General features: G+C 40.4%; 1 protein-coding gene across 4 annotated transcripts in view; it reads right to left on the bottom strand.

Annotated features, from left to right (window-relative positions):
* Positions 1-13,193, bottom strand: part of RGS7 (regulator of G protein signaling 7) — a 119,161-nt gene that overhangs the window by 17,104 nt on the left and 88,864 nt on the right. For all 4 annotated transcript variants that reach the window (XM_026044796.1, XM_026044797.1, XM_026044794.1 and 1 more), the window contains exons 8-12: positions 12,394-12,468; positions 11,225-11,323; positions 10,551-10,612; positions 8,982-9,092; positions 8,398-8,523 (exon numbers count right to left, since the gene is read on the bottom strand). In XM_026044796.1, the coding sequence (XP_025900581.1) occupies positions 8,398-8,523; positions 8,982-9,092; positions 10,551-10,612; positions 11,225-11,323; positions 12,394-12,468 (473 nt within the window). The remainder of the gene's footprint in view (positions 1-8,397; positions 8,524-8,981; positions 9,093-10,550; positions 10,613-11,224; positions 11,324-12,393; positions 12,469-13,193) is intronic.

Genomic DNA, 13,193 nt, shown 5'->3' with positions numbered 1-13,193 from the left:
TGTGCAGCCAAAGCCCAGGAGCCCGGGAGAGCCGCATCACCCGCCTCGCCTCCCTGCGGCTTCTCATGGAGACCATCGTGGCCTTCAACGGTCCCGTAAGTGTCACGGGGGTGTGCGCTGCGCCCCCAGCGCCGCRCCGGGGCCGGGGGGAAGGTGCCCGCGAGCTGCTGCTCACGGGGATCTCTGCTCTCTTGCCTAGCTGGGGTCGCTGACCCCCCGCATCGTGGAGGCCCTGCTGGCGGCGCAGGTGAGCGGGGGCTGCCTCTAGCCCAGGCCTTGCTGGGCAACGGCGGCAGCCACCCGAGCTTTGGGAGGGCTCCTGGCAGGGCCCCTTCCCACAGCAGCCATCTCCTCYGCAGGCACTGAGCACCGGCCAGCGCGTCCCAGAGCTGCTCGATTCCGTGGAGGGCCCTGAGGCAGCTCCAGAGGCAGCGCAGCAGCTCCCGGACACCTCTGCAGGTAGGACRGTGTCCTGGGCAATGGYCCCGAGCAGCGCCCGGCTCGGCCATCGGCTGCACGACACGTGGGGCGCTGSCYAGAGCGGCAGGGGCCCAGCACCTTAAGGCAGTGCCCTCCTCCTGCAGCACTGGCCAGACGTTGAAAGGGGCAGCACTGCTTCCCCCAAAGGCATCCCCCATGCTCGCCCTCCGTAGCCCTCTGCTCTTCCCAGCGCTGCTCCCTCGGGGCTGCAGCGGCCCTCTCCTCCTGCTCCATGCTGGCCGCACAGGCACTTGTGTCCCCTCCCAACCTGCCCCTGCCCTCCCTAGCTGCTAGGGTTGCACCTTGCCATGGGCGGGACTGGGGCCTCTCTCGGGGCAGGCGGCCCTTTCCCTCCTCAGAGGCCCAGCCCCAAGGGGCTGACAGCCTCTCTCTCCGCACAGCACATGCAGGAGCGGCTCTCCAGGACGCTGCTGCCGGGCCCTGCGCAGAGGCCGCAGCTGCAGGCGGCCCGACAGTCGCCAAGATCCYGCTACAGCCCAGAGCGAGACGCCCCAGCGGGACATTCAGAAATGTCCCCTGCGCCTCTGCCCCTCCACTGCCTCCTCAGCACGCACCGCGCAGGAGCCCCTCGGAGCCAGCCCTGGCCATGATGGGCACCTCAGGGGTCAGGAGAGGGGACCAGGGAGGCCCCAGGAGTGCGCACAAAGATGCAGCTCATCGCCAAGAGCTGCCCATCAAGAAGGAGGCCCCGCGAGAAGAAGCCTTCTTCCTGACAGATCCGCGGGTAGCCAACTTTGCAGCCAGCACCGCCTGCGGCTGGAGCCACGAGAATCCTGTGGCCCGCACTTCCCCCAGTCCTGCCGGCAGCTTGCGGGCCGCGAGAGCCCCAGGAAAGAGGAGGCGGCGGCGAAAGAGAAGGAGAAGGGGCTGGCGGAGGAGAGAGAGAGGAGGAGGAGAAGGAGACGCAGAAGGAGACGGAGAAAGACGAGAGAGGGAGGGCCGCAAAGACAAACTCGACGGAGAAGGAAAAGAAGGAGAAGGAGGAGGAGGAGGAGGCRAAAGAGAAAGGGCAGAGGAACAGGAACAAATGAAGAGAACTAACTAACTAAYTAAYTAACTAACTAAATAAATAAATAAATAAATAAATAAATGTGAGCCAAGAAAGGTGTAGTGAACAAAAGGGATAAAGAAAGTGAAGAGGAAAGAGGGGAGGGAAGAGGTTGAGGAAACAAGGGGGAGAAAGAGTGGTTACAAAAYGGGGGAGGCAAGAGGGACAAAAGAGAAGAAATAAAGAGAGCAAAGAAGGCTGAGCTAAGGAAAGAAGAAAAAGGAGGGAGAAAAGCTCAGAGGGTTGTGATAAATGGTGTTGAGTCTAGTTGGAGGCCTATGACCAGTGGTGCCCTGTTCAGCCAGGGGTCAGTCCCGGGCCCTGTGCTCTTCAGCCTGTTCATCCGTGACCTGGATGATGGGACAGAGGGCACCCTCCACAAGCCTGCAAATGCTACCAGAGTGTGGCAGGTGACTGACACCTCATTAAGCAACCAATATGCTCTAACACAACTTTTCAATATTGTTTTGATAAGGCTGATCCTGTGAAATATATGAGCTGAAGTCAGGTAACTGTGACACAAGTCAGATTTAACAAAACTGCCCAATAATCCAAATCCACCTCTAAACTGTGGTTCAACTGCTTATACTTGAGAACAAACTGTGCTCTCTTTAGCTCAGTTAAATAGGGCAGGGGTAGAGGAGATGAACATGGGAACTCAACTCATGCCCCCCAAGAACACAAAATGATACTATCCTCAGTCCAATTTCTAATATAGTTACTGCAACAGCTTTCATGAGAGGCTAATAAAACAGCAAAGAAAACTTCACAGCATTAATCTTATTAGCAGTTCTTCACATAAGATGATTTACTTTCTGGGAAGCAATCAGTATCTTATAATCTTGTTTTGAAATTCCTTTGTAGCAGATGTGGAAAGAGGCTGTGCACTCTTTTCTGAGCTCCTCCTATGCTCTCATCTCATTCCTCTCTCTCTCTGTTTTTGCAAGATGCTCTATTCCTGTTTTCCAGAGGCACTGGATCTAACTATCTAGGGTGTTATCTTCTCATTGCTCACAAGCCATTCCAGGCAGTTTCACTCTGCTGAAAAGACTATTTCAGGTATTTCTACACCTTTCAATTTCCTCAGCATCTAAGAATAGCTTTTTTTTTGTCTATTGATCCCTTAAAATTCTTCAACAGATAAGGAAGCAATATYGCCCTAGTTTTGCAAATACATTAATAAAGTGCAGTCATTTCTCCAAGGTCACACGGGAATCTGCGCCAACAAAAGATCTCCAATTTTAAAAATTCTGAGGCAGTGTCACTTATCTCTATGAACTGCAATGTGAACACTGATCTATGCAGAGCCTAGTGACTTATTTTGGGAATCTGATAGCAATGCAGCAACAATAGAGGGCTTATAACTCAAGTTTAAAAACTGCACAGCTCACAAACTTTAATTCATTTTATGCTGTCAAATTTGGGCAACCTACTTTGCTTTCCTTAAGCCGCTTTTGATATTTGCATTTGAAAGTGTATATCCTGCAGTGCCAATCCTTTCAAATGCATCCTCTGGGACTGGCTGATTATTCATGTGTATAGAAGTCAGGTAAGAAATAGAAAAATGAGAGGCAGGATGTTCTTTGTAAATACACATTTTCTATCACCCTGCAGACATCATGAGGATCTAGCTCAAAGCTGTCACATTCTTGTTTGCTCCTTTATATCACTGCCAATATTTCTGGAAGACACCACAGATATGCCCTAGGATGCACTTTTCTTTCGCAAGTAAACTGTTTCTATATACTAGGTTATGCTCAATTAGGGGAAATAGATAGGAGATAAACTGAACTTCTTTGAGGAATCATGCAGCTTTCAACCTGCAATAGGAAGGTTGCTTAGGCACATTCTCATAGGTTGAACACAAGCTCTTCAGCAGATTAATTTTGTTTTACTGTTCTAACATTAGCATTCAAAATCCCTATGGATATGGCGAAGCTTCAAATATAGAAACCTCTTTAAAGGTAGGAAGAAAATGCTGATTTCTATAGTATGTTACATCTAGGGAGCTTACTTCACAGACAACAGACACATTTTAACAATTCAATCCACTTATTGAGCTTTCAAGACCAAATATATGCCCTGCTCTCACAGAAGAGTTCAAGTCCAATATGCACAAGTTAGGAAATGACAAAAATAGGATTGCCATTTCTCGCGTTTGCAAAAATAACTTTTCCAAAAATTGCATGGCAACCAACAGCACAATGAGCGGAAGTCTCCAAGACCTCAGCACAGGGCCTCAAATCTAAAACAGCTTCCTCTGCCTTTTGACAGTTCTCTGCCTCTTTAGCTGTGAACCGAGCACAGGAAGGCTCCTGTAGAAAACAGCACAAAAAAAGGCTCTTTGCCTTTACAAAGAGCAGGTGTAAAGGCAGGAGAGGGGATGGGGGACAACCAAATTCCATTTTCAGGACCATAACATCCATACACTTGGCGCTACTTACTGGAAGTGAGCAGAGTTGAGTGTCTGCCTTTGGATGAATGTCCTAACAGCTCCCTGGTGGGTGCCCAGAGCAGTCTCACCAAGAGGGGCCCGAGCAGCGGCACGTCAGGCTGGTAGTCACCCCACACGCTGGGTCACAAGCCAGCTGAGAACCTGATGGTCGCACATACAGCCATGCACCATGGTAGGACACATGTTACAAGACATCTGGGGATTATGTCTTCCAGCTGGATTGCTTTCAAAGTGAGGGTGGCCTTGCCAGATAAACATCACAGCTGCAGCACAGCTTCTGTCCCATTAACTGACCTAAATGTCAGATGCGGCAATCAGCAGATCCCATATCAAGCTAATCAGTTAAATTTAGCACAGCGGGAGTGAGCGTCTGCAGTGACGCTCCACAAATGTGTGAGGTTTTATGCAGTGTGGAGAAAATGAAGTGGGAATTGCATAGTTCTTGTGCTCACTGCCTCTAATACAACAAATCCAAAAAGGACAGACCTACCTGTATTTTCTGCATTAAACCATAACAAACTCCATGGAGAAAATCTGCTAATATTTTTCTAAAGACAGGAAAGACCACTCTCAGACTCCTATCTTGCACCTTCTTGCCAAATACAACTTCAAGCTTCAAAATACAGCGCTAAAGGTCTTAAAGAAAACATCAGAGAAAACAAATCTTACAGCTAGTTCCTTCTGTTCTGCAGAAATGGCCATATTTCTGTCAGTTCAAGCTTGAGTCTGAAGCAAGGGCAATCTCAGCCTCAAGAATTAAATTTTGGCAAAGTTATTAGCAAGCAAAATCTGTGGCTCATATCAACAGTGTTTGAAGGACAAAAATTACAAGTGTTCATACTGTGTGAGAAAGTGTCATTAGCAACACTTCTGTTCAGGCTTGCAACAGAATCAGCTATAGCTAATTGTTCTTCATGCCTTATAACATGCAGAACTCCCTTCTGCCCCATCAATGACAACAGAAATGTCTTGGATTTAAAATCATCAAGAATGACGATCAATAATAAAGAGTAAAAAGCCCTCTAAAAAGTTCTGTTGTGGTGTAATGAAATGAGTAACATAAAACTAAACACTAATATTGAAATATTTTGTAGGCAACACTGCAAACTTTTAGCAGTGAATGTGGGTTTTTTATTTATTTGTTCTACAAGATGTAATTTGAACCTTGTATCTTTAGAATGGAACGTTTTTACGGAAACTGGTTTACAAGTCCAAACTAAACACCTCACAAAATCTCAGCTTGCAGTGGGTAGGTCACAAAAAAATTTTCCAGAGAAAATGTCTCAAAATCTAGCTACCTTCTCCATCCCTCTCTTGTTTTACCCAGACAAACACAACTCAAAGTCCCTTTTCTTGAACTTGCCTAGGAAGCTTTTGCAGCCTGAGCTGAAGGAGCTGTGCGGCCTTGGAGGTGACACCTCCTGCAAAATTACATAATAGCATTCAGATTGGCAGGATTGAAACTACGTACATCTTCATAGGCTGCAACTCCTGCAAAACAACCATTTGGGAACGAACACACAGCATTTGAATATTAGCTTTACAAATAATTCTGTAGCGTCAAAGGAATAATACTCCGGATTTTGCAGAGCTGAAAGAAATTAGGTCTCCAGGTGCCACACTTCAGTAAGATTAATTTCATTTTTTACTGTCTTTGGAAATTCCCATCTGAGTGCTTGGATAGCTCTGTAGTACTGGATCACACTAAAGCTGCATTCTTGTGAATTTTAAATACTGGTCACTGTTTTGTAATAAGCAGTGGAGCAGTGGGAATTTTACAAATTTGTTATTCAAATCATAGCTATTTGTCCTCTTGTAAGGAAGAAAGTAGCCCTTCTAAAATGGCTGCATGGTAACATCAGGAAAATTACTATCATGGGATATGTTACGTGAATGGATTCTGGGTGTTAGCAAACTGCGATCATCCTGTAGTGAAACTACCACACCTAGAGACTGAATTAGACTTTTTTTCAAGAGGACTTTTCTAAAAGATCAAGCAGGATGAAAGACTCACTAGGAGGAGTTCAGAGGAAGATGTCTCAGCTCCCTTTCCCAATAAAAGGATATGTTTTATCCATTTGCTACCCTTTATAAAATGCTAGACAGAATGAAATATAATTAATCCCAATTTACAGGCATAGGAGGAGAGCATAGAGAGACAAAGGAAGGAGGTGAACCTTGGCTGCATTCCTAATCATTGAAGAGTGCTTAGTTCCAGCTCATGACTCAAGCAACTTCACCCCTCTTCTGTACCTTAAGACAGGCTCCATAGCCACTCAAAATCAGGTTCTTGGTTAACTTAGATGCTTTCTAACATTTATTTATCAAAAATGCTTCAAAATAACATGTCCAAAATGCTCTCAGATTCCATTACTGATTAGTCACACATTGAATTTCAAATATACTTTACAAATTCATGCTTTCCAACCTTAAACTTCTGCTTTTATGTGAACCTAACTGTGGATTCATCGGCCCAAAGTTTGAGAATTCATGAACATACTTGTGAACTTATGAGGCAGTTTTCCTTCAGTTAATCATGAGAGAAAGAACACTTGCAGTGAGAGTTTGTTCTTTGGTCTGATCCTTGCCCAGAACAACCTTTAAGTTCATATTTATGTTGTTCAGATACTGCACTTTATACATATCTATATCTATATAAAAATATATAGATATCTTCTATCTATATAGAGAGATAGAATAGTATCCTGCATGTCAAAGAATCAGCTCCTAGGACATTTCTCTAGGGTATTTTTCTGGATCAGTCACTTGCAGTCTGCCTGTGGCTAGTGTTGTAAATAGGATTAGAAGAAAGAGCTGGGGATTATGTGGGTAACAGCCTAGTTGGCAGAGAGACAAATTAATCACAGAAAAAGAACAGAAACCACAGCATACCCTAGACTAAATAGGTTCATGTTTGAACAGCTGCTCTGCATAAGGAAGTACCAGGATGTTTTGTAAATCAAAAATTACCTTTCCTTTTTTTCCCATATTACTCTGATTAAAAAGTTTTCATTTTAACAGTTACCTGAATTTCTTAATGAGAAACAAATCTACACCTGCCACTGCTGAAATAATTTATCAACACATACACATAGCTCAAGCTATATCTCCATGGCTGAAAAGGCAAAAAAGGCATCTAGGAAAGTCATAAGGTCTAGAGTATCTAATATGCATTTGTGATACAAAGTTCCCCATTTGAAGAAGACTGTGGACAGCAACTTCAAGAAAACCATCTCCATCTACTGACAATCTTAGATAACAGTAATGAAGTCTGTTAAATTACCCCAAATTTAGGAATCAACATCTCAAAACACTGAAAATCTCTTGTTGCTTGTTTATGCTATACAAATACAACTCTACAACTCATGGCTAAACTGCACTGCTTAGGAGTGAGACCTGGCATAGAAGAACAGCAGTTTAGGATTTCTCTCTGTTATACAGTATACATGTAAATAGGACTTTACACTCTTTCTGATGTTGGTCAATGGTAAGTGTCATGGATTACATCTGACAGGAAGGTGGAAAAAAGAGGAAATTACATAGTACATACTTTTGCTCTTCATGCTGCCCGATCTATAGAAATGTTATCAGTTCCTGTAAAATGATTCTAACTGTCCTTAGAATGGTGACAACAAAACATACTATTAGATAAATTATATCTTTTTTACATCAGGTAATATTTCTCCCTCATAAACTATGTGTATATATATATATATATATATATATATATATATATATAGGATGTAAGCTTTATATGTATCAGCATCTTTTCATTATGCAGTTAGTGAGGAATTTGAGAGGTAGATGGCACACTATTTCTGTTGTGTCTGATCCAAGTCACTAGAAAAATTGGTAGCAATCTAGTGGAGATTTGCAAAAGACCAACCATCAATAGGAAATTGGCCAAAAGTGAAAATTTGTGACTTTTGCATCTAAATACTTTAGTTATTTTTTAAAAAATCTAAATTCCAATTCTACTGCCATTCTACATGTCAATTCTACTCGTAGCTAACAGAGATTCACATGAAGCATATTCTCCCAGCTATACCCAACTTTGGATCAAAGTGCTGGTGTAAAGGTTTTATTCTCAACTAATTTTATTATACATCCTTAAAACACTGACAAACTCACAGCCTGTTTAATATCTTTCATTAAGTTCAGTATTATGAGTAGAACTGACATGTAGAATGGCAGTAGAATTGGAATTAAGATTTTAACATCGGCTCTCAGACCGAGCATGGGAGCATGCAGCAATCTGAGAATAGACTCTGAAGGACAAGACATAGGAAAAATTATGCAGGTGTCAAAAATGAGCAAGAACGGTACTAGACAAAAAAAAACCCCACCTATCTCAGAGCTATTAAAAAAAAAAAATAAAGTCTCTCACACTTACCTTAAGTTTTCAGAACTGAATTCTGACTCCAGGAATTTAAGAAACTGCTCTCTTCCCACAGGGTCTTTCAAAGCTTCATCCATGCCAAACCCCCATCGCTTTACCCTCTGCTGTCCTGGCTCTTTGCTAAAGAAGGAACAAACAACAAACCTACAATCAGCAATACTTCAGTATTCTAACGCTTCACATTTATTACTCAGATTAAGTCCTAAAGTTTAACAGCAGATTTCTATCCTTCCAATCACTCATATTTACGCAGTGTTCAGCAATTAGGTTTTCAGGACTTCCACAGCACAAAGGTAATATGCCTGCACTTAGGTAGAAAATTAAGGACTTATAACTGGGAAGTGTTATCAGATTTTAAAAGGTGCCTTTTTTCTTTTTTTGCCAGATTGCACAGATTTATTAATACATATCTTTTCCCATACTGTAAAACTGTGAGATGGAAAGACCAAAAGAATATACATTTCCTCCATTGCTCTCCTACTGATATATAGAAATACATGTCTATATGAAATATTAATATTTCAAAGGAAGCCTAAGCTATAACACTTTAACCCAAAAGAAGAAATAAAATTATATACCTTGCCTCCAGTTCCCAAAAAGTAGTGTCATCTGATATCCATGGGTTGGAAGGATCAGGGGGCACGAGGAAAGGATCATATTCCAAATACTGCTCTGTATAAGCTAATAAACTAAGAAAACAAAAGCATCAAACACTGACATGTCAGGGAGCAAGGAAACTTCATCAGGTTACCACAGCTAACAGGCTACCTTACACCCAGTGAGCCATGTAACCAACTTTGCACACACTCAGAATTCATTTACAAGCTCAAGCTAAAGCAGATTTGCTAAAGTCTCAGTTTAAGAGTGCCAGTGATTCAATTGCCTCTAAATCTGTGGACTCCTGAAGAAGGAAGGCTGGTTCAGATCTTTCTTAATAAGATCTGAAATAAACTACAAACTTTTCTAATACTTCTAAATAGCTTTTCATTAAAGAATAATTAGAGCTCCTTAACACACTAATGAATTAAATCAAACATCATCTTCCACACTCATTTGCTTTTATAAAGGGACATGTTTCAGATCTCTATGGTTTTAAAGACAATTTCCTTAAAAATCTGTTCTAAAATACTGTCTGCTATTTGACTCACATTCACTGGCCCTATGGTTACAAGATCTATATATTTCCCATTTTTAAATAGTTAAAATTTTTATTATTTCCCAATCAAATGACAGACTCAAAAACACATTTTTTTTTCAAGTCTTCAGTGTTCATTGGTGTGACTGAAAATTTGCTTGTGTCCACTTCACATACCCTTACTCTCACTTTCCATCTCTTTTTTTTTTCCCTCCTCTTCATCATCATCGTCATTATCATTATTGAGAACTGGGGATACTTACCCATCTTTTGGTCTCTATTTATATTTAGTCTGTATTCTATCCTTATTTTACACCAAACACAAATTTTTAACCTGTTCTCTATATAAATACATATTCATATGTGCTCTTGGTGCGTAGTGCGTATATACACATCAGCATACATATACACAAGCATACCCATGTGCACATAGACATATATGAGGGGATAAAGAACTATTTCTGATTACTTTCTTTTCTTTTACTACCTCTTAACTTCTGGCAATTTTTACTTTTCCATATTTAACATATAGCAAACCTTTCTCAGTAAGCTGTGCTTAGTCTTCCTAAGGTGCATTTTGCTTGTTTCCTAGTGCCTTCCTTTCATATTTTGATACTATTCAGAGAGCAAGTCCTAATAATGTTACATTCCCTGACCTGAAAGCAGCTCAGAAGCACATTTTCAAGGGCAGAGCTCCTTTCCTAAATCACTTCCCATGCTTTATCTGTATTATTGCCCTTCTGAAATATCAAAACAGTAATCCCAGGCATTTTCCTAGTTCATCCTCCTACAGATGTAAGATGAAACTCATGACTACCATTTATTAGCAAACACATCAAGGAATATGTGGGCCTGTTATAAAACAATGTCATAGCTCACACTTACAGACTCTCGCCACCTATTTCTGTGATACCTGAGCTCCCTTGTCTCTCTCCACAGCTATTTTATGTTGACATTTTCCCAATAATTAGCTGTATAATTGAAAACACAGAAGATGTGACAATACACTTACCTCTCTGCAACTTTTGACATTTTTAATCGATGTCTGTCTAATTGCATTTGCCAGTGCTTAATCTGCACAAAAGGAAAGCAAGGAGTGATATGAGTAATTCACTGTTTAATGCTGTTTCTGTAACTCTTTTATTAGGGCTGTAATTTAACCTTTATTTATCCTAAAAAAGAAGTATATCTTAGTGACAACATTTTAATATTACAATTCTAAAGTGAATGGAATTCCTGTCATGGGAAAACATTTTTCAGAGACAAAAAAGTTGTCAATCTAACATTCTCCCTACAGGTTCATCAAAAGAAATCCAGTTAGTCTTTCAGTTAGATTTGTAAAGGTACTAATTCTTCTCCCAGTTCTAACACCTCAGGAGAGATCAATGAAGTATTTATGGTAGGTGTATAAGCACTTGTATGTGTATGGTGAGATGTAGCCATACCCCAAACCTAACACTGAAGTGTGGAAACAAGGGAATGAGAGAACTATCTACTGCTAAAGGGACTAAAGGGCTTAACTATGCAAAAAATCAATTGGCAATTGTTTCTAAAGCCCTTAACTGTTACTGAACTAAGCATTCAACAGATCTGTTCTGAATACACCTCCCAGTCCTGATAATTTTAGCTTAATATGCTTTCTTAAAAGGCACACATGAAGTATATGCTTAGAGCTATTTTTCAAACCTCTTGGTGCAGTTCATCTTCTGTGGGTGGCTTAGTCTCTGGTACTGGTGTGTGGGTAGGGCTGTGACTTCGAATATCATTTTGTAATCCGTAGACAGACTGTGCAAAAAATATGGGGAAAAAAAAGCTGCTTTCAGGCAATTTCTTTCTATACATACTAATAGTAAATGAACAGGTTTTTAACATCATACTCACAAGGTTAGCCCATACAATCTCTTTTTAAAGAAACTGTAAATTAGCCATGTACTGAGATAAAGACTCTCAGAAGAGCCCAGTTTCATAATGTCACAGAATGCAGTATTAACTTTTATTTTCTCTTTATATTAGCAACATAGCAAATATGGGGGTTGACTGAAAGGCATCAGTAAGTTGAAATGGCAGTCAGGAAAGGAAGAAATAACACTTGGTGTAAGTGTAAAGGTACACTATCACAATAAATTATTTGGATGATTCTGAAATTTGTGATTAGTGCTTGAAAAATTAATATAATTTGGAGCTTTCACTACCATAAATAGACTATGCTAAAACTTTCTGTCCATCCAATTACCTTTTTAAAACAGATTTTTTTTTTGTGGGTGGACACTGGAATATACATCAAAGGGAATACTTTAAAATTGGACTACATTATTATGAGACAAAGAATTTGATATAAAATGATGGCCCAGACTATTTATAAATTCTTAGAGAACCTGTATAGTTCATGCCTGGATCCTATTTTAGATGAAGGTTATTTCTCCTACAGTTTCTAGCCAACCATTTGGGGGGTATCTGTAAATCATAGATACCTTTTTTGTACAGGAAGGCCAAGGAGTACTGCTATTATAGGTTATATAGGATTCTTCATTATTTTCCTTAGCTACGGACAGAAAGATTTTAACATGCTTTTACTGATACAAAGATTTTAACATGCTTTATTGAACAACATATATAAGGTATGCAAAATAGGTTATATTTTCATAGCAGCTGTGTACTTCTCCAAAACATTTCTTGTGTGATAGCCCTTAATTATTATTACAAATTTGTCAATACTAAATCAATTAAGAGCTTTTATATCAATAGATTCATGTATCTGTTCATTTGAGTGAAAGAACAATTTATTTTAAGAAACTATGGAGCTTGACACTGTAAATTACCCCAACCTTCTCTTTTTATATAATAACAGAAGTTACCTTTCTCGTTTTATGTGGATTTCTCATTCTTGAAGACTTTTTTATATCCACTTCAGTGGTGTTTACGCATCCAGGCTATTAAAAGAAAATGAAAAGAAAGCACAAGGATAAAATCAGAAAATGAACTCCATACTAGTTGTTTTGTGGTTTTTTTTGTTTGTTTTTTAGATACTCCTCTTTGGTTTTTAAGGAGAAGAAAACACATGATAAGAGGTATATAATAAAATGATATCCTTCTGCAATAGCTCCTAAAGAAGATACACTGCATCCTAAATGATACAGCAGTTAAGTACTGTTTCGTGTAGCTTACTCTAGGAGTAAGCTCTTCTTATGAGCCTGTTTTGCCAGACATTGTGATGACTTTTATGATATGTTTTCATGCTGAAAATACTAAGAGAAACATGTAGAGAAGAAGAAGATATCCAAATGCTTAATATATGAGGCCTTTGTAGCACATAGTGATGCTATTTTCAGTTAAAATTGTTATTGGCAGTATTTGGGAATTTGTGGGTGAGTCACTGAAGCCCATGTGCTTACAGCTATTGACACTATGAATCTCAAATAAAATAAACTCTTGAAATAATAGAAATAAGTTATGTCTTTCTATCTCGCTTTTACAAAGAAAGGATGACTTAATAAGACAAAATAAATAGAACTGTGCAATACCCACTTCAGCTGTGAACCCCAGACTCCCTTCAAGAGCCTCTGCTTCTGGATCACTTTGGTAAAGATGACCTTTTTTTTAAAAAAAGAGGAAAACAAGATGGCAAATTGGGCTTTGTTTCTTTAGAAAAGAAAAG

The sequence above is a fragment of the Nothoprocta perdicaria genome, unplaced genomic scaffold (assembly GCF_003342845.1).
Source record: "Nothoprocta perdicaria isolate Ctin4 unplaced genomic scaffold, notPer1 scaffold_383, whole genome shotgun sequence".
NCBI classification, from domain to species: Eukaryota; Metazoa; Chordata; class Aves; order Tinamiformes; family Tinamidae; genus Nothoprocta; species Nothoprocta perdicaria.
This window is presented reverse-complemented; position numbering and strand designations above follow the sequence as displayed.